Source organism: Mchenga conophoros, linkage group LG8 (genome assembly GCF_057382185.1).
Source record: "Mchenga conophoros isolate Kocher_MC1m ecotype Shallow Benthic linkage group LG8, M_conophoros_male_GT1.1, whole genome shotgun sequence".
NCBI lineage: Eukaryota > Metazoa > Chordata > Actinopteri > Cichliformes > Cichlidae > Mchenga > Mchenga conophoros.
This window is the reverse complement of record NC_140533.1, coordinates 12,065,660-12,085,372: the sequence shown is the minus strand read 5'-3', so window position 1 is coordinate 12,085,372 and position 19,713 is coordinate 12,065,660. Positions and strand designations below refer to the sequence as shown.

The 19,713-nt window shown below is 40.8% G+C and overlaps 2 protein-coding genes across 3 annotated transcripts; both read right to left on the bottom strand.

The window, feature by feature from the left end:
• csf3a (colony stimulating factor 3 (granulocyte) a) lies at positions 1-2,637 on the bottom strand. Of its 2 annotated transcripts, none has more exons than XM_085284127.1 (5): positions 2,591-2,637; positions 1,891-2,063; positions 1,277-1,384; positions 1,035-1,181; positions 1-937 (listed from the first exon to the last, which is right to left on the bottom strand). In XM_085284127.1, exons 1-5 carry the CDS (start codon positions 2,604-2,606, stop codon positions 746-748), a joined length of 636 nt encoding a protein of 211 aa, XP_085140253.1. In that variant the 5' UTR covers positions 2,607-2,637; the 3' UTR covers positions 1-745. The 2 variants fall into 2 exon arrangements, with proteins under 2 accessions (XP_085140253.1, XP_085140254.1); XM_085284128.1 differs by lacking the exon at positions 2,591-2,637 and adding an exon at positions 2,435-2,544.
• Positions 2,638-13,454: 10,817 nt separating this feature from the next.
• On the bottom strand, positions 13,455-19,319 carry lrrc3ca (leucine rich repeat containing 3Ca). Its single transcript, XM_085283375.1, has 2 exons — positions 18,663-19,319; positions 13,455-14,739 (listed from the first exon to the last, which is right to left on the bottom strand). The coding sequence occupies exon 2, from the start codon at positions 14,652-14,654 to the stop codon at positions 13,860-13,862; it is 795 nt and encodes a 264-aa protein (XP_085139501.1). The 5' UTR covers positions 14,655-14,739; positions 18,663-19,319; the 3' UTR covers positions 13,455-13,859.
• Positions 19,320-19,713: the final 394 nt, after the last annotated feature.

Genomic DNA, 19,713 nt, shown 5'->3' with positions numbered 1-19,713 from the left:
ATTGGTTGCATTTGTTTTGTGAGTTTTTGTGACACGTCATGGTGAAATGGCACCTCTGTGTTTTTTGAGTTTCAGTAACATGATGTGTGGCCGCTGTCGTTGTTGTCCCTTGAGTCAGAATGATCACATGCTACCCAGCCCAACACATGACACCATACACAAGGCACTGTGGGTCATCTCTTGTCACAGTCATACACCGCTTGCAACACTTCTTAAAGGACATCCGTCTGGTTCAGTAGCGGAAATAATGACAGCAAAGTCCTTATTTCACCCTTTGTTGCACTTCTCTATTAGAGTAGTAACTTCACTGGAAGTTCAGGTTTCATTTTATTGTTTTGTATAATTATGCATGTTTTTTCACAAAGAGGTACAAATGTTTTTCAGAAAATGTTTTTTTTTATTAAAAAATAAGAAAATACAGACATTATTATTATTATAATTTAAATAAAAATAATACAAAAATATACAATTTTACTCATGTTCTGCTGTTGGTATCGATTAACGTGCCACCAACACCTTAAATCAACTGTCAAATACCTTAATGTACTGCTTTACAGAGCATTAGTCAATTGTGTTAACATTTCCTTAGTTTTAACCTGTGAAAATAAATAGTCCAGTCCAGTTCTGTTAATAAATATATAAATATGAAATGCAAATACAAAAATAAATAATGCTTTCACAGATCAATAAATACCATAACGTACATTTTGGACATGAGCCAAAAGCAAAGTGTGACACTTTTTGGTCAGGACTCTGTCTCCACCTCTGTGCTGCGGTCCAGAGTCCTGAGGAAGCGGACCAGGTCCTGAATGTAAGACTGGAGGTCCACCAGAGTCAGGTGTGCTGCCACCTGAAATTCATAATCTGCTGGTAGATTTAAGGGCGCGGAGGGTTTGGTGGGGTGTGGTGAACCTTGTGGATGGACAATTTTTAACATCTAAAAAAGCAAAACAAAGAAAATGATTTTAAGCATTAAGAAGATGCAACATGCAAAAACAATTTGTCAGACTGGCTGCAATTTAGAAAAATTCTACCTCTTTGATCTGAATGGCGAGGTCTCGTACATCAGCCATTAGCTCGGTGACTCTATCTTTGTTTGCCAGCCTGGGGTAGTTTTTGAGGGAGCTCAGCAAGGCCCGGTACGTCTGCAGACCCTCATAGAGCTGTTTCAAACCGTCCTCCTTATGGAAGAGAGAGAGAGAAAAACAAACTGGTCATCGTGTCTGCTTTTAGACTCTCAAAGCATGATGACAGTTCACTCTCAAAGAATGCTTACCAAAGTGACGTTTTCTGACAGGGCTTTGATATGAGGAGCAGAGGGGATGCCAAGCCTGGACCTCATGATCTCAAACTGCGCATTATCTGTGGAGTTCAGCTGCAGAGTCTACGATAAAAGAAATAACATCAAATGGTTAAGGATGTATAGCAGCGAGGAATTCCAAAGCAAACACCAGTTGGAGGGTGGGGGGCAGTGAAGGCAACAGCAGATCGTTAAATTAATGCACTAAAATGTCACATCCTAAAAACTAGACCAGAAATATTTGTCCTGTGTTCTTACAAGATGCTGAGTCATTAAGAGACTTTTATTTGTGGTTTCAGAAATACTCAAGTAAAATCCAGCTGTGTAAAAACAACGAAAAACATGCCAGATGTTGATAACTCAGTTGCCTGTCATCTAAAAACAAAAAAACATTGACAGACATGTGCTGTTTCTTTTCCAAAGACTGTTCATATCAGTCATTACAGCTACATAAACGCATTTCAGATACAAACGCCGCTGACTGCAGGCTCGACCGCGCAGGCTCCTTACGCTGACAGCACATTATCAAACACAAGTCATGACGCAGAAGCTTTAAAGAAATCAGGAAAAACTGCATTAGTGTGTCTCACCTCCGTCTTAATGCAGGATTTGTGTGTTTCGGGGATCGAGAGAAGGATCTTCTCTGTCAACTGCTTGCAGTTCTGTACAATCTTTTGAAATTCCGGACCTTCAACAAGTGCGCTTCTTTCCGGCAGAGGTGCGCTGAGGGCGAACGTGGCCATGTAGCAAGAAATAGCGAAAACTGCAAAAAGGAGAAGCAAACAAAACAAAAATTAAAAAACAAACAAACAAGGCATCAGCGGCGTAACATAGAAACAACCCCGATATTCATCCAGTATGCTGTGTGGAGGCAGAGAACAAAAGGCAGAACAAAGCCTCCTCTCAACCGGTCCTCTCTGCTGCAGATTTGGGCATGTCCCCCCTTGGGGCTAAATATGTGCAGCAGTTGAGAACAGCCCGTGTAATGTGAAGCTTGAGCCAAAAGTAACTGCAGTAGATCAGCATGGTGGAAAAGAAAGCCCGAGCAGATGTTTTAAAAAGCACCAGATGTTAACACAGAATAAAAGCCCTATTAATGAATCAAAACATCTGGTGCTTCTAAAACAAACCTGCCTTTCTATCAGTCAGAGATGTCTGCTTGTCCAAAGGCTGATCCTTTGAATTTTTCTTGTAGCTTCCTCTACAGACTCTACAGAGTGTTTTCGCTCTCTGGGGACGATCAGCAGAGAGGAGAAATCAGTATTCTGTAAGGATTGCCTCACTACTCACCAGTCAGAATGTGCATGGCCTCTGCTAGGAAATGCCTTAAAGTATTGACCTCTAGTGAACACCATCAATGATTTATGGTACGCTTATATATGTAAAGCTGGACCGTGTGGAGGAAATTCCCCCAATTACTCATCCGATGGTGTTTCCATTAAAAATGTAAACGTTTGCACTTTAAAAAAAAAAAAAAAAAATTAAATACAAATTGTTGGTCCCAATAAGTGAGTAGTAATTTAATCAAGTTCACACTAAAAAAAATGTTTTTTTGTTTTTTTAAGCATTTTTAGCATTTTAGCAATAACAATAATAATAACAATAATAATAAGTATTATTATTACTATTATTAATATTATTAACAATAATAATAATAATACATTTAGGAACAAAATAAAACAAAAAATAAATAAATAAAACACTTGTTTTAAAAAATATGAAAAATGTTTGAGTCACATTCAAATATAAAATAACTAAATTGAAAAACGGACACAATATGAAATAAATCTAAATAAATAAATAAATAAATAATAATAACAGTAATAATTAAAAAGTAAATTCAAAAAGTCGTAATGAAATTTGTTAAATGGATGGACCTGATTTTTATTTATTTATTTATTCATTTACTTATTTATTGTAACAAAATATTTTTTTAAAAGAAAGAAAGAAGAAAGAAATTTGACAGTTAAGTCATACAATTCCAGAATTACGTTTTAGGAAGTGAAATTTCCTTAATTACTGTCGTCCTACAGATTGTGCAAAACTGTCATATAGTAAAATATAAAGGACAGAAAGAAGGAAACGGAAATGAAAAAGAAGTCAGTGAATTATTGCCTTTTGAAACACTGGATTTTTGGGCTGAAAGTGTTCTTTAGTTTTCTAATGTTGTCAGTCGTCATTTTGCCTGTTAGTCCATTGAGTCATCTGATGACGTACCTTTAAAAAAAAATAAATCTATTAATAGACTGAAACATGTGACATCTCATCCCAGGATCAAACAGCTCCCCTGTCAATAAGGGAGCAGCCGAAAAGTAGCTGCCTAATCTGTCAAGAGATGAAGTCACACGTAGCTGCACCCCCACACTGTAAACGTTGTTTTTAGATTTTTATTTATTTATTTACTGTGGTTGCTGTTGCGGTATTTAGGATGATCAAAGTTTTTCCTCTTGTCATTCACACAGCTGCCCACTGATTTGGCGTTAGTGACATCACCGGATTTTGCCTTGTCTGCAGAGAAGAAGCGAAAAGGCTTACAACAGATACAACAGTCCCCCCTGGTGGGCTCGTCTTAGTATATGTATTGAACACTTGCCATGCATCGGTAATATATTAAAAGAAAATATCACGATTCAATACGTTCTCCACATTAAAGGCTACAGTTATGGAATTTAATGCACTTAATTCCAGTGTGTGATCTATCTAATTATAATAATCATATATATCTCATCGTTTTTTCTTCTTTTTTTTTTATTATTTATTTATTTATTTTACAAGCTATTTCAACTGTACATGTCCCTAAGTAGTGATATTTACATGATGGGGTGTGGAGGAGGAGAAGGTCCAGTAAGTGCTGGGGGTCATGTAGCATCTGGGAGTTGCAGGTGAAGAGAAGGATTTTATAGGAGACACTGGAGTTGACTGGGAGCCAGTGGAGGTGTACATGGGTGGGTTGCAGAAGTTACCAGGACTGAGAGAGGGTAAGAAGTCTGTCAGCTGAGTTCTGAACACACTACAGTCTCTCTGGGGCTTTATTAAGCAGACCTAACAACACACCAGTGCAGGAGTCGAGCCAGAAAGTGATGAAGAAAGGACTGAGGGTTTCATCTGCATAGTCTGATGGGTGTCTGGAAATGTTCCTCAGGTGGTAGAAGGCTTTTATGTGAGTGTTAATTGTATCATGTATTATTTTAGGGTTTTTTGTTTGTTTGTTTGTTTTATTGCCAACCTGTTCCGTAAATACATGTTGTTTATCCTTTATTTAAGAGTGCTAAAGGTGGATCTGGTCACCACTTCCTCTGAAGTCATCATGGCATGATGATGAAGTTCTTCTGAATTAATCATGATTACAGCATTAGGAATTCATTTCAAGTCATTACTGGCTTGGGTTTTAGTCTATTACATGTTCTGCAGACCTGACCACAAAAAAGGCGGGAACATTATTACAACTCATGAATCATTAAGATTTGATGTAGCAAGGCATGTGTGAGATAGTTCCCTCATGTACATTTCAGCTCTATCACAAGATTTTATGTTAAGTCATGTTTAAAGTCATACTTCCTGTATCCTTACTGCAGACTGTTGTTTGCACAATCAGACAATAAAACGTAAAATTATTGGTCAGTTTCATTGCCTTGGTTATCAGGTGTGACTTGGAAACATGTCTAAACATCATAATCAGAGTGTAATCACCTCGCAGGTCAGTCCTGTGTCTCCTCTGTAGCCGTCGATAGGATCGGTTCTCTTCCCGCTCTAACATGAGGCACTTGATCAGTCGGTGTAGCTCTGATATGTGGCCATGCTTGATGGGTTGTGAAATAAAGCTGTCAAATCTGATCCCTGAAATCTACACTGCTCTGATCTCCAATCATTCCTCTCCGTGAAAGGAGGCATTCATTCACTGCTGTAATCTCTCTCTACGGCCCAGCAGCGACCTTGTTGGAAACATGATTTGGTTGTAACAGAGGAACAATGTGCTGGCCCTGCACTGGGCTAAGCAGAGAAGGGTTGAACAGTCGTGCCCTGCGTAGTGGAAGAGGATAGATACCTGATGCATGAGTTGATTACACTTTGTATAATATGTCAGTTGTGCCTGAAAGCCTTGTGGTATGGTGAACTTTGAATTATGTTGACAAATGCTCAGCTCTTAATGTAAACGCTGGATCCACGGATGAATCTGGACATACTGTGGCGGTTAAGATGGAATTTTAATTGGCATGTGAAGACATGAAACAGATAGTTCTACCTTAAATGCCTTGAAACCCCTCCAGAAAACGATTAAAGGGCACGATTACCATAAAATGTACAAATAGTTAAAGGAATTAAAGGAAAGGGGTTTTCTTAATATTTTAGTCTTATTCCTGGGTTCAGAAAGCTCTTCTGAATGTAATGATCCTTAAAACAGAATCATTCGCCACTGTGCTGAAAATCCTCATCTGTTTCTGTATTTGTTTTTCCACTAAAGCTAAGGCCTGTGCACTGATTTTCTATAAAGACGGTTGTGTTTAATCAGTTGTTACCGGTAACTGCTTACAAAAGCCAGTTTTAAAGATTTTCATTTCATGTGGATTGAGAAAGATGGTTTGTGGAATCTCAGCCCGTCTGGGTAGATATGCGTTGAAACTAACGAGGTAGGTTCCTCAGAAAAAAGATGTCTGAAGAGGAAAAAAATCATGTTGGAATCATCATCACCATGTCTGTGACGTGACTGACACTAAAACACTTCCCCAACATGAGTAATTCTGACTTTGTCATGACAAAATGTGTAGCTGTCTGTACACACGAACTATGAGGATTTGGTCTATGACTTCCTGTTATTGCATAGACCACAAGTCATTTGTTAATCTCCATCCTGCAAATGAACCATTAGCTTTTCATTATGTTTTGTTGGGCAAAAAAGAGAAATAAATGTGTTACATCTAATTTGCATTTACATGTCAAACAAGAGCATTCAGAGAGCCCAACTCTCCCTGAAGGACCCGATTTCACCTCTTTAAATCAGTTCGAGCTGATAACCAACGGGATGATAAACAACAATTTATATTCGACAATTGTAACCAAAACCTGTATGAACTTCATCACTAGGACCAAGTTTGTGTCATCAACACAGATAAACCTAGTTTTTTCCATTTGGTTGTGGTTGGCCCAATCTACAAAAGGTTTTAATGAGCTAGTTTATATAGGCTAAAGTTGAAATAAAGAACATAATCCAAGGCTCTGGTAGTGGGAGAGGGGGTCATCTGCAAATCAGAAGGTTGCTGGTTTGATCCCTGGCTGTTCTAGTCTGCAGGCTAAATATCCCTGGTCAAGAAACTAACCACTGCTTGCTCTCCGATGCATCCATCAGAGTATGAATGTGTGTGAATGTTAGATAGAAAACACTTACATAGAAAAGGCGTGTGTGAATTGGTGAATAAGGCAAGCTGTAAAAACCACTTTGAGTGCTCAGAGTGGAAAAACGCTATACAGCAGGGGTAGGCAACCTTTCAGATGGCGAGTGCCATTTAAAATTTCCTCAGAAGTCAGTGTGCCATACGATTGCATTAGCAATAAATTTAATAACGCTCTATATGAACAGTTACACAATATATAGAACCACTTTATAGAATTATATTTGTTTGCAGATGTTGGCAGCTATCAGCGAATAGCTATCAGCTATTTTGAAACAAAAAAAGACATCTTTTATTCATAACAAGAACTCCATAACAGCAAATGAACTGTACAACAGAAAATACAAATGCTATTTATGGTCTCCTCGCAACAATGATAAGAAAAATAAACTAAGCTAATATGGCATGCTTGTTAATACAGAGATACACATGTTAATGTGATCTCTGGTCTCCCACTTAGAGACACAGGTCTCCGAGTGTCCAGCATTCAGACGGCTACCTGAGGACACTCTTCATGTGAGAGAAAATCTGCTCACACAGACATGTAGAGCCAGATACTGTCAATAAGGCCTCTGCAATGTTCTGAAGACAGTTAAACTTGTCAGGTAGTGATGTCCAGCAGGTGAAAATGCAAGCTCCATGAACATGCACAGCTATGGATTCCAACTGCTTCGATGTCGCATTAACTCAGCCAGACAAATCTAGCTGCTCATTAAAGATTTCTGGTTTGTTCAGAAAATAAAACATTGGTCCATACACCTGAAAGTCCCAAAAATGCATTGTGTCTCGAGTCTATGGATGTATCCGTGTATTTCCATGGTGCTGATGCTGTGCTGAGCAGAAAGCTCCTGAAGCTTTTGAAGTGTTGGAATGTGGAAAGCTAACAATGTCCCTCTCACCAGTTACAAGTTATTTGGGGTTGTTGGCTAAGATACTCTCATTAAGAAGAGGCACAACTAATGTGTCTATGCGAGCTGATTTGCGACATGCACGGCTGGCGCAGCCATTTATTTTTCGATGCACCTTCTCAGATTAATTCACTGCGTGTCGTGCCCAGGGCTGGACTGGGACAAAAAAAATTGTCCCGGGCATTTTGACTAGAAACCAGCCCACCAGGTATTAAAGCCATAAAGCCTTTGAATGAAAACAAACGCTGTTGTGACAGTGATGTACAGTCTTGTTGGTATATGTATGATTTCTATACATTTTATGTCAGATAAAAACTTTGGTTGTAAGCTTCAGATAATTATTTAATAACAGCCAGACATTTTAAATGAGAATAAGAAAGTATTTCTTTGTGCCCCCCTTTCCCTGTTAATGCCCTACATGGCCCCCCTGGCAAAACTTTGCTAGACCCGCCCCTGCACAGTTACCAGCTGTCAGCTACGTAGAAAAAGGATGCTGGTGTTATTTGTCTCTCAGAAACAGTTCATAACTTCCCTTCAACTCATTCATGTCACCTAAAAGTTAAACCTGTTTCTCCATCACCTGTTCAGCTCTGATGATTCAGTAAGGACATCTCCTGGTTTCATCTTCATGTTTCCCTCTCACCTGATATACAAACCGATATCATGACCAGCAGGTTTTACAGCTGTGGCTCCAGCAAACATCAGCTGATAGTAGAAATTAATATTAAATAAATTCTAACAACAGCTGATCAAGCTTAAACGTGCTGCTGTTGTTTAGCGCGACATCCGGCGGTTTCTTCTTTCTGGTGCAAAGTGGTTGATAAACAAACAAGAGAGAAAAGCCGATCAGCTGATCATTGATCAGTTTCATGATTAAAGTAGCAACAGGAGAGGGAGGGGGAGAGAATGAGAGAAGAAGAAGCAGCTGTGCAGCAAAGACACAGAATAAATCCAGCTTTGTGTCTTTTTCCATCCTAGACAAACTGCGTCCCTTCTCAGCTCAACACGAAACGCGTAATAATTTCTCTGAATGCGGGAGGATTCGTCTTTTTACGGGAGTGTTGGCAACTCTACTAACTAATCTTATGAATAAAATAAAGTTCACTATCAGTAACATCATAGCACCGATCCAGCTGTATAGAAACTCTGTCATGCTAGCTAGTACGCAGTACGAGTTATTGTAACTGACTGTAAAAAGTCAGCACAACGAAAATAAACTCCAACTAAACTTGGTTTATATCTGACCCAGAGAGACTGCAGGTCATAACTTCTTACCTGAAGTTCAGTTCACCTGACACTGGGACCAGCAGCCGCCTTGGGTCTCTGCTCCTCCTGCCTCCCCTTTCCCTCATCCACCTGCTGGCCTCCACCACTTGTTAATTTTACTGAATCTGTGGAAGCTCTGCCATAGCCACCACCAAACAACTGAGTTATTTTTACACACCGGCCAGCATCTGGCCAATCCACCACCTTTCATTGTTTATACCGTTACAAAAAAAAATGAAAAAAATCATCGGGCCACCGAGCAAATGCCCGGTATGCCCGATGGCCGGTCCAGCTATGGTCGTGCCATCAGTTAACCCTTCGTGCCTAGGGTTGCTGAACCCTGGTCTACACTGTATATAGTGAAGTCTGCAAGTTTTCAAACAGCAAAATTTGTTTTGTGCCCAAATCATTTTGCAGATCATTAGAATGAAAGTTATTGGCCATGTTTGCATAGCCCTTTTTAAAATGATGCTTTCATGACATTATTGTGTGTCGGGTGGTGGTCAAGGCTATCCAGACTGACAAGTGGGACATTGAATGTCACCTCTCCGGTGGGGAGGGAGCCTGAGATTGTCTAAATTGGAGTCTGTTTTATACCAAATGCAGAAAAGAAATGTTTTAAGAAAGCAATTAAGTTTGTGTTCTAAAACATATGATCGTTTGCTTGCAGGACACCAGGAGAGATGAGTCCTCCGTCACAGATGGTGTGGTCAGTGAAGATGGTTGCCTGCAGGTTCAAGCTCATTGCATCTCCAACCCACATCCACTGCCACTGTACTTAAGGGAAGTTAAAGACTTTCTTCTGCACTTACATTTGGATCACCTCGATCCATGATAGTCATTCAGGCACTAATGCCTGGACTGGAAAGAAGCCATCCTTAAAATATTACAACATTCCAGCTCATGTGTTAGAATGAAAAACAAATGTGTTGTTTAAATTAAAGACTGCATTTGTGACAGAACAACAAATATTTTATTTTGATTATATAAGTAATATAAGTACAAAACAAACTTGTGGTAGGCCTAAACTTAGTTTCAGAATAATTACATCTGAGACTTTGTTTCATTGTAAGATTATAATAGTGATGGCAATATAATTGTTTGTTGTTCAGCAGAACAGTGCCCAGCATGTTGGCCGTTATACTTTGTTGCATTTGAAAATAAAAGTTGGGCTGATTTTAAAATCATTACAAAAAGTGTTGTTAATTGTTTTTAATCATATTCAGGTTACCACTGAGAATTGTCATTCTTATTTTCAAATTTATTCTCATTTTGAATATTAATCCAGCAAAAAAATATTTTGAGCATTCTTCTAAGACTAGAATCTGTATATCTGTATAGATGCTCGTACATGCATGCAAAATGTAGTTTTTACTTTCCCTGAACAACACAGCCTGCAGATGGCACAACCTGTATATCTCTGCCTTAACAGAGACGCTTGGATGGTTCCCCTATACCGTCCACTGATGGACACCAGTGCCATCACAGATGTTGACTTTTAATCTGTCAACATCTGTGACAGGTTGAAAGACATTTCTTCTCTTTAGCCCAAAGAGTTTCCACGATTTCTAAAAAGAATTTCAGATTCTAATTGATCAGAAGGCAGATGTTGTATTTCTCAGAAGCACTGCCAAGCCCATGCAGTGATTTCCACCACAGAACCATCTGTTTTTAATGCAGTACTACCCAGTAGTTGTAGTTAATGGTGGTTTCTCCAGGTCCTGAAATTTTGTAGATATAACTTTGTAATTTTTTAAAGATATTTTCTTTTTTGCCCTTTTTAGCACTGCTCAGCTACATTATTTTCTTTAAAAAAAAAAACATAACCTGATCTCTAGCAGTCACTGATAAGGTTAAAAAATGACAGTATAGGAAAATGGGTCAGGGGGAACTCGTGCAAGCCAATTTGGGTCCCGCAGGTCATTTTGCTCCCAGTATACTCTAAATAAAATGAATTTTTAGTTAGAGTATGCTATCTACTTTTGCCCTTGTTATTGTCTTTTAAATGCAATCTTCTTTGACTAATAAATTCTATTTGTAATGTATAGACATGGACATTTATTTTCCTCGTACTTACACACTTTCCACCGCAGGGGGAGCTGTGTAACACAAAATAAAGCTGGGACCTTGAAACAATGTCTCCTGAAAGTCTCTTCAGATCAGCCTCAAAGAATATTGACACTTACCCAGAGGATGTCCTTGACGGTCTCCTCAGATAAAGCCTTGAAGGTGTCACTTACCTTTTTGGCTAAAAAAGCAAATTGACAGGTGCCCACTCAGGTCCTCACTCGGGGACTATGTGATCTCAGAACCTGGAAACATTTTCACCTGCAACCCAATCCCAAACAGCGCTGTGCTCTGTGGGATTGGATGAGTCACCTTATCCCCTAGTTTGTGTCCCATTACCTAGCAGTTGTAATGCTCACACCAGTGTAACGTGTCCAAGGTAGCAGGCGGGGCAAGCTGAGCTGGCCTGAAATTTAAATTAACCTCAGCAACATTTATGTGTGCATGGGGAACAGGTGTTGCATTACCGGCACCCTCAAAACCCGCCATGCACCCGCGCCTCTGATACGAACGAATGTACACACTCACTTATATTAGCTGGAAGAGCTACTGAGACACATGTCTGCTACTAGTTTAATGCTTATCTCCCCCTGCAGTTAGGCTCCCTTTACGGTGGCTGGTTTCAAAGCCACCGTGAGAGTGTGTTATTGGAGGAAAGAGGGTAGGAGAGATCACTATTTGTGTGTGTGTGTGAGTGACTGTGACAGGAAATGTCACAGGGAGGTACACCATCTATTTTTCAGTGCAGCTGAAGCTCCTGCTCATCGTGGGAGGCTGTACCTGGGTTTCTTTAAGATTAAATCCAAAGAGATGATTGTTTTCTGTAACAAATTCCTGAAACTCAGGAGCACGAAGCCTCTTCATCAGATATTGCTAACAGAAAAAGTTACTCAAGCATGTAACACCAACAACCACCTTTAAATTTGTATTTTTCCCCCAGAAACTTTCAATCTTTTCTAAGCTTTTCTTAAAGAACCGCTTCATAACTTGGGTATGAAGCGATTTTTTCCTCGCCCCTGACGTTAGCTTAGCATAGCTTAGCATAGCATAGCATAGCCCCAGCATGACTGTCTAAAAATACATTTAGTAGCACATGTTCATTTAACCCTAGATCTTAGCCAAGAAATAATCTGGTACTTTAGCTTTTGTACAGGTAATTAATAAATCAATCGATATATAAAAGTGAAACTTATTTATTTAAGCTGTTTTTTTGGAGTATACCCCAGTTTTTGATCTCAATCCCCCATCAAGAAAGAGTATTTCCTAAATTGTCAGACTATTCCTTACAGGCACAGGGTTGCCTTTGGGAAAGTGAGTTTGAGAATGAGATGGAACTGGCTCAGAGTTTACTGCAACTTCTGTGGACCATCAATGAGCAGCCGAAGGACATTTGGAAAGTGCTTTACCCAAGCAAGAGTAAGCTGGGCTGTAGAGATGGGGGCAGATGATCCCCTGTGGCATTCTCCCTCAATTTCTCCTCAAGAACTGGGTCATAGAAGATGAAGGGTGCAGTCCCAGTCTTTCTGCTCAAGTGTTTTTATGGCCACCATAAATCATTCATTGGTCTTGCTCTGCTCTAGAGGCAATTTGTGTGTCCGACACAGGGAAGCCCTTGTTGACAAACCATTCCCCTCATCTTCAACATCAAATTTCATTATTCAGCACTGCACTGGGCTATTCTTACCTTTCTATACCAGGAAAAACAAAAAACAAAAACATGATTTCATCAAAGGAGATACAAATGCATCCTCCTATTTTCCATCCTCTGGTGAAATCGGAGATTCACTTCCCCGCCAGCTCTTTAAATGGACCCAGCAGGTCATGGCCTCATAAATGTTATTTTGAAAACCCATGCCAGTGACCGCATCAGACAATATGGTTCCCACAGGCACCATGGGAGCCTTTTAAAGGCTTGAGAGAATATGAAAAACAGTACAAAAGCAGACACTAGATAACCAGGTATCATAAAGGATTCCTCTGTGTAAAAGGATAAAAGCAATGTATGTTTGGGCTTTTCCGACCAGCTAAGAAAAAAAGAAGCTTGGATATGAAATAACAAATAATTGCAAATTCTTACCTCCTGAAATCTTTTTTTTCCTGAAAATGATATATGATTAGCACATTTTCCAGAGCTTCAATGTGTTTGTGATATCATGTAGGCTATAATTGTCATGACTTTGCAAAGGTTGCTTGTTAAGAAGTAGATAAACCACCAAATCTCTCAAATCTATCCTCTTAAATCTGTGAAGTTTTCTGTGAAGTACTCCCTACATGTAGAGCCAGGTGGACGTCGACTGTTCTCATCGATATGGTGCTCTGGTACTGTAGCTGCTATCAAACTCATCACAGAATAACTGAGTATTGCTTCATTGTGCATACATCTGCAGGGAGACATGAGAAGTGATGCATCTGCAAAAGAGTGACTTTTCCAAATGCTGTATATATTTTCAGCTCAGTTCAATATAAGAAACCCCCCAAAACAACACTTCACTTATATTATAGTGGTGAATACTGTAAGGACTTTAATGGGAAACAGATGTACAGAGTTCCATACTGTAGTGTTGCCTTGTCCTACAGTTTACATTGCTGTTTGATGCTTCCTCCTCACTTGTCTGTTTGTGAGAGAGGTACATCAATGTGCATGCACCACTGGATAAATTCTATTTGTATCCCCATGTTTGGAGTTCAAGAAAAAAGATGCCACAGCTTTTACTTCTTTAGCGCGCAGACTAAACCATCAACTCACCCAACGAAAACTCCTAATGGGCTGCTGAAACATGAATCATTCATCTGGGCTAGGTTGCCTGGTTTTCTTGTGCAGGCACATGTTTTATTGCCCAACTTGGCTCCGTGACAACAGCTGGGCAGTACCTCAGTCCTATTTGTTGTGGGATACCATTTCAGTTCCCACGCAAAGCTCCATCATCAGTCCTACACCACAGTACTAATGGTGGAAGATTCCTCTGACTTGCCCTGTCTGCTGGGCAGTGACTTGAGATACTCCAGATGTCGACGTGCGTCCTCCTGATTAGCCCTGACATAGTAGACAAGGTAGGAGATGACCATGGTGAACCAGCCAAACATAACAACCAGCATGGCCACATCTGTAGTCCTCTTCATCTCCACACAGAGGTCTATGTCCGGTGCCAACAGGAAGGCAAGTCCTTCAACTCCTATTTTCTCAGGTTCTGAAGTGTGGCACACAACGCCTGTCAGTGATGCAGGCTCCAGGTCCACACGAGGCATGGCCATCTGCAAATTGCAATTACAGTGCCACGGATTGTTTGTTAGGTTGGCGCGAGCTCGCAGCCCCTCAAAGGCATCAGGGGTCAAGTTTCCTAACTTGTTAGAAGAAAGGTCCAGGAACTGTAGCGTGGAGCCGAGGCCTCTGAACGCACCTGGTTCTAACTCACTTAGTTCATTGTGTGAAAGGTCTAATTCAACCAGTTGGGTTAAACCGGCAAAAGCATTTGTTGGAACTGTGGTGAGGAGGTTAAAATCCAGGTAGACACGTCGTGTGTCATTGGGGATATCCTGCGGGATCTCTGTGAGCTGCAGGTTGCTGCAGCGCACCGTCTTGCCGCCACTCTCGCTCTCGGTGCAGTAGCAGTTCTTGGAGCAACTCGTGGCAGCATGATGAAAGCAGAAGGTCATTAGCACCAAACTATGCAGCAGCAAACACATGACCACCGAGTGGCGTAGCAGCCAGTCTGCAAGAAGGGACATTGTGGGATACGGTGGGCATGCTCCAGGGAGGACCACCTCAGCTGAGGGCTGAAGTCCACGTCAACCTCCCCAGTAACTGTTGAACCTGTTGCATAAAAAAACAACAGAAAGTGACACAGGCTGTGGGAAGTTTACCTTCTGAAAGCAAGAAATGAAGAGCACCTTGTACAGTGAAAAACGTTTCTTTTGTAAAACACTGATGATTGTAAATGTTCTTCAGAAGCGGTGATGTTATTTAAGGGAGCAACAGGAGCTTATCTAATTGCACTGTGGAGGCAGCGGGAATACTGTACGCTCATTTCAGCGTGTTGCCAAATGGCATCAACTGGTGTTTCCAAGAAACTCAAAGGATCAAAGATTCCCTTCATCCCAGCACAATAAACAAGCTAAGAAAATACTTTGCTGTCACTGTGCCTCTTTTATAATTGACATCCCTGCAGTGCAGGGCTATTTCAGTACACATAGACGGGCATTAACATAGTAGTGTGACACTAAGAGGGAAAAAAATGTTCTAAACAAAACATAACTCCACCTACATTTTAACTTTTTTTCTTTAACGTCTTTTGTCACATCTCCAGATTTTTTATTTAACATGTTCTAGTTTTACTGGGAAGTGCAAGTAACACAGAGATAAGAGCTTGTCTTTGTGTCCTGTAAATGATAAAACTTTTATATTTTGTAGGCAAGTCTTTGAAAATTGCAGGTCAACCCACCTTAACACACTTCATTAATAGCTGATAAGGGCTTACTCCTATCCTGTTACTAATCCTCTTCAGGAAAAACTCCTTAAGTCAGTGTAACGTTAGCGCTGGCCACCCAATCCTTATGCTGAGGTAAATGCTAATGCCCCCAAAACAACTAAACAGACAATGTGATGATCTGCCTTGTTTGAAGAGAAAGAAGAATTCACCAGGCTGCTTAATTTCTCCAAAATGGTCAGGGACTGAGCAAGATCCACTTACCAAGATTAAAAATGAAATCGATCTCTAAGTACCTCAAAGTATCACATGACTGGGGGGGTTGGGAGTAGTGGCACTGGTGGTGTGTACATGAGATGCAGCTAAAACCCTCAGTGCACACTAGTTAACAAATGAGTGTCAGACAACCTCAGTAATGAGCCATTTGGGGAGACTGATGCAAAGCACAGACGAAGCTTGTGCTATTAAGCACTGACTGCTGCGGTTTGCCTCCTTCAGATATGCCATTTATCCGTCTTCATCAAGGCCAGGCAAAGCAACTTTCAAAGGATTTCCCTCTGCACTCTGTGGCAGCAGGGTGTACGAGAACGTAAAACAGCACGACAGAAAAGCTTAAAACCCAAGGAAATTAAGGGTCTTGTACGGCTAGTGTTATGCTTCTGTAAAGGCAGTACTTTTCCCATCACATAGCATGCCAGCCTGGTATTTGGCTGAGAGATAATGGGGGAGCAGAAGTAAAAGGGCTGGTGACAGAGATGGGGAAAGCATGTGGGTGAGACGGGGAAATTGGACACACAAGCACAGGGTTGTGAGAGAAAGAATGATATCACAACGATTTAAGGAGAGGGGTAACATTGCAGTGACAGCACAGAGAACATTGCGTGACACTAATGAGAGATCGAGGAAAAGGGCAGATGTTAGTAAGCCAAAGAGGCAGCTGACAAAGACAGCTGGAAGAGAAAGGATAGGCAGGAGAGGGAAAAGGCAAGGGACACTTGTAAATAAGATCAAGACAGTAGACATGGTGTAAGCTGGATGAGTAGCAGGGTGGGGCACAGGTCTGCAAAAATAAAAAAAAATTAAGAAAAATCTGTAATGCATTTGCAAAAGATTGCATGCATGCAAATATTCTAGGAACAGTTAGTCTTCTTAACGTAATGTGATAAATAACGATGCAGCTGGCACTGCAAATGCATTGCTTTTGCAGCCACAGGTCAATCTCTCACTTCCTAAATTCACTGCTGTCAGGCCTGCGCACACTCTGGGACCATTTTAATATGGAGCAATGACGTGGACACACACACCCAGACATCCGAGTCATTAAGATCTCATATATGTTAGTGTCTGTTGTGTGTAGTCTCACAACAGTAGCCTATTGCGGCAGCTGCGAACACCACGTGAATTTTAAATAGGGGAAAGTGGGGTGATTTGTGCCAGTGGGGAAGTTGTGCCACCCCCTGTTTCTAGGGAACCATAGAAGAAATTGGTCATGTGACCACACATTTTTGAACAGTCAGCCATTTCACTTATCCTGCAAAGAAGGGAACGACACTGCATGAGAATTAAGCACATTTAAGTTAAGAAAACAACAGTTTTTCGGTTTTCAAAGTAAAATTTCTAGGCTCAAGGTTTTTCGGTTGATTTGTCTGAGCAGTTATAGACAAGTTTGAAAACATTGCACAAATGTTTTAATGCTTTGACAAGCTACACTGTGTCCACACAGCTAGCATGATGTTAGTTCAAAACTGCTGGATGATGCATTTTTTCCAAAATAGTAGGGTTGGAGTGATTTGTGCCAAGGGGCCTGGGTTAAGCTGTGTCAGTGGCACAACTCACCCCCAATTATGAATATTTTAAATATATTATTTTATTGTAATTGTAGCTTTTATTTCTACAGTTTACCACTAAAACTATACTACAATCTTAATTTCAGACCAACAATTAATACTAGACTATCATGCCAAGGAGTTATGAGGAGGACAGGCAGGGTTTCCACTCCTTTAGAGGACATGGAGAAGGGGGAGTCCATTCGTCAGGTGGCAAGGAGGATGAACATATGCAGGATGACATTAAAACAATACAGTGAGAAGAGAAGAACTGGACTTGCCAATCAAGTCTTTGATGAGCATAGGAGAAAGAACTGGCAGAATATATAAAGGCACTAGAAGCAATGTTTTATGGTCTAAGTCCCATGAAATGCCTTGAACTGGCTTTTGAGTATGCACAAAGAATCTTTTATAATCAGTTGCACAATTTACCACAAGGTATTCTTTCCAAAGGCACAACTTACCCCACACCAGGGGCATGCTGTGCCACTTTTTTTTTTCCCAGAAAGCTGTATTTCTTAAATACTATATTTCCGATTCAAAGTGATTGTGCCCAAGGATGCACCACATCCTAAAATATATGTACATATTTTATTTGAAAGCATTACTGTCACGGCCTCGCTTTAAAGTCACGTTAACTAAAAACTGGCACAATTCACCCCACTCTCCCCTGAGCTGACAGTTATTTGTGGCGGCCTGGGTAAACAGCAACAAGGAAAGGACAAATGAACATCCTCGATATAGCCTGTTTAACTTGGATTGGTCCTTTTAATGCAGGCCAAATATTATTTCACTGATTTCAGCTCATGAAGCCCTATTCTGGATACACTTTTCTGGCTCCGTGCAGCAAAACACTGCACTCGGTAGATTTCCATTTCCAAATAAAAATCTTTTTGACTTGACTTAGAGAGCAGTACAGTAAACAGCAATACTGCCGAGCAGCCAGCTCTTCTGATGCAATGGCTTTCACTCCGTGCTGGAGATTAGAAAACTGTGTCACTGACTCATCAGTGTATCCTCAAGATTATCTTGAATCTTCAAATCCTCAACGTAAAGTTTTACAGCCTGGTGATGCCATTAGTTTTAAACTTTAATTTATGATAATGACAACACCAGCTGACATCACAGGAGCTAAAATGAGTGGCTTAAACCGGCTACCGGGTCCTGCAGAAATACCAGTTTTCCTCACGTACAAGCATCTGGTTAAAATGAACTGAAAGCAGATAAAGGTGATACCTCGTGGAACCGATACCTTTGTTAAGTTTGTCTTTCATCCTGCTTATAGTCAGCATCATTAAGCGCCTTTTCCCAACAGCAGCTACGTTTTTAAAATCTTTGTTTAAACGGCGATTTTTTTTTTTTTTTTTTGGGGGGGGGGGGGTTGGTTTTTTTTTGGGGGGGGGGGGGGGGATTAGCTGCATAAATTATCACAAAGAACAAAAAACACATGCATCGTGGCCAGTATCACAAACACAAACACTCACGTCTTTGCCGCTTTCCCTCTTCCTTCCATGGCGCGTTTCTAGGCAAGTGTCCAAAGATAATATCTTCCACCAGATCAGTGCGCTTTCCAACAAGCGGCTTGTTCGATATTTTGGTTCGCCTCCAGTAAGTCCTCCTGCAGCTCGTCAAACTTGCGGCGAAAGCCGCTCTGGAAACTACGACGCGCCAGTGGAAATGCCCCTTCACTCCAGGGCTCTCACTCAGAGCAGCCTTTTAGTTTCCACGCAACGAGAAAACTAGGCAACATTGCCCAAGCCTCAGCGAACTGGCAAGCAAACAGAGCGAGGGCATGACTTTCAGTGACGGCGGTGTCTCACTGACTTTGATCCAAATACATGGCAAAATTGATATTAATGCACAGTCTCACGGCGCATTTACGCACTGGTCGGATATTTTCTGCCACTGCTTGGAGCTGAGTGCTGGACATATATACAGAGGAAAAGTCCATGTGATGGCATGACTTAATCCATTCATTCGTTTGAATCTACTAATTGCTGGGATTGACGTGAGTTCAGTGTGCATGCATCAGGTGCCAGGAAAGTAAAAGAGTGTCCCTCCCACACCATCACACACAAACGCAGAAATGAGCACATGCACAATGCAGTGCACAAACATGGCTCGGTTGTGCTGGCAGCCTACACTGATCATGTTTGATCTGAAGCTTGTTGTTTCAAACATGCAGCCTGGCTGCCAGCGCTGTGGATCTTTGCCGGTCTCCAGTCCCCTTTCCTGCCTGCTGCCACCCGATAAGGATGTCCAATCAAATCCACTATAAAAACAGACGTGCATGGCCACTAGCCTGGGAGAGCCTGCCAAGCAGCCAGTCATAAGGTATTAATGGAATTAAAATCAATAAAATGGGATACTTCACCCAAACTCCCTCCCTGGTGCTCTGGAATAACAGAAGGCATATGATTCACTTCTTTTTTTTTCTTTCATTGATAGTGATGAATGTGTGCTAAGGAAGAGAGTCAAGCATAAACATAAAGAATTTTTGATTAATTGAGTTGAAATACAGTATTTTATGCATCT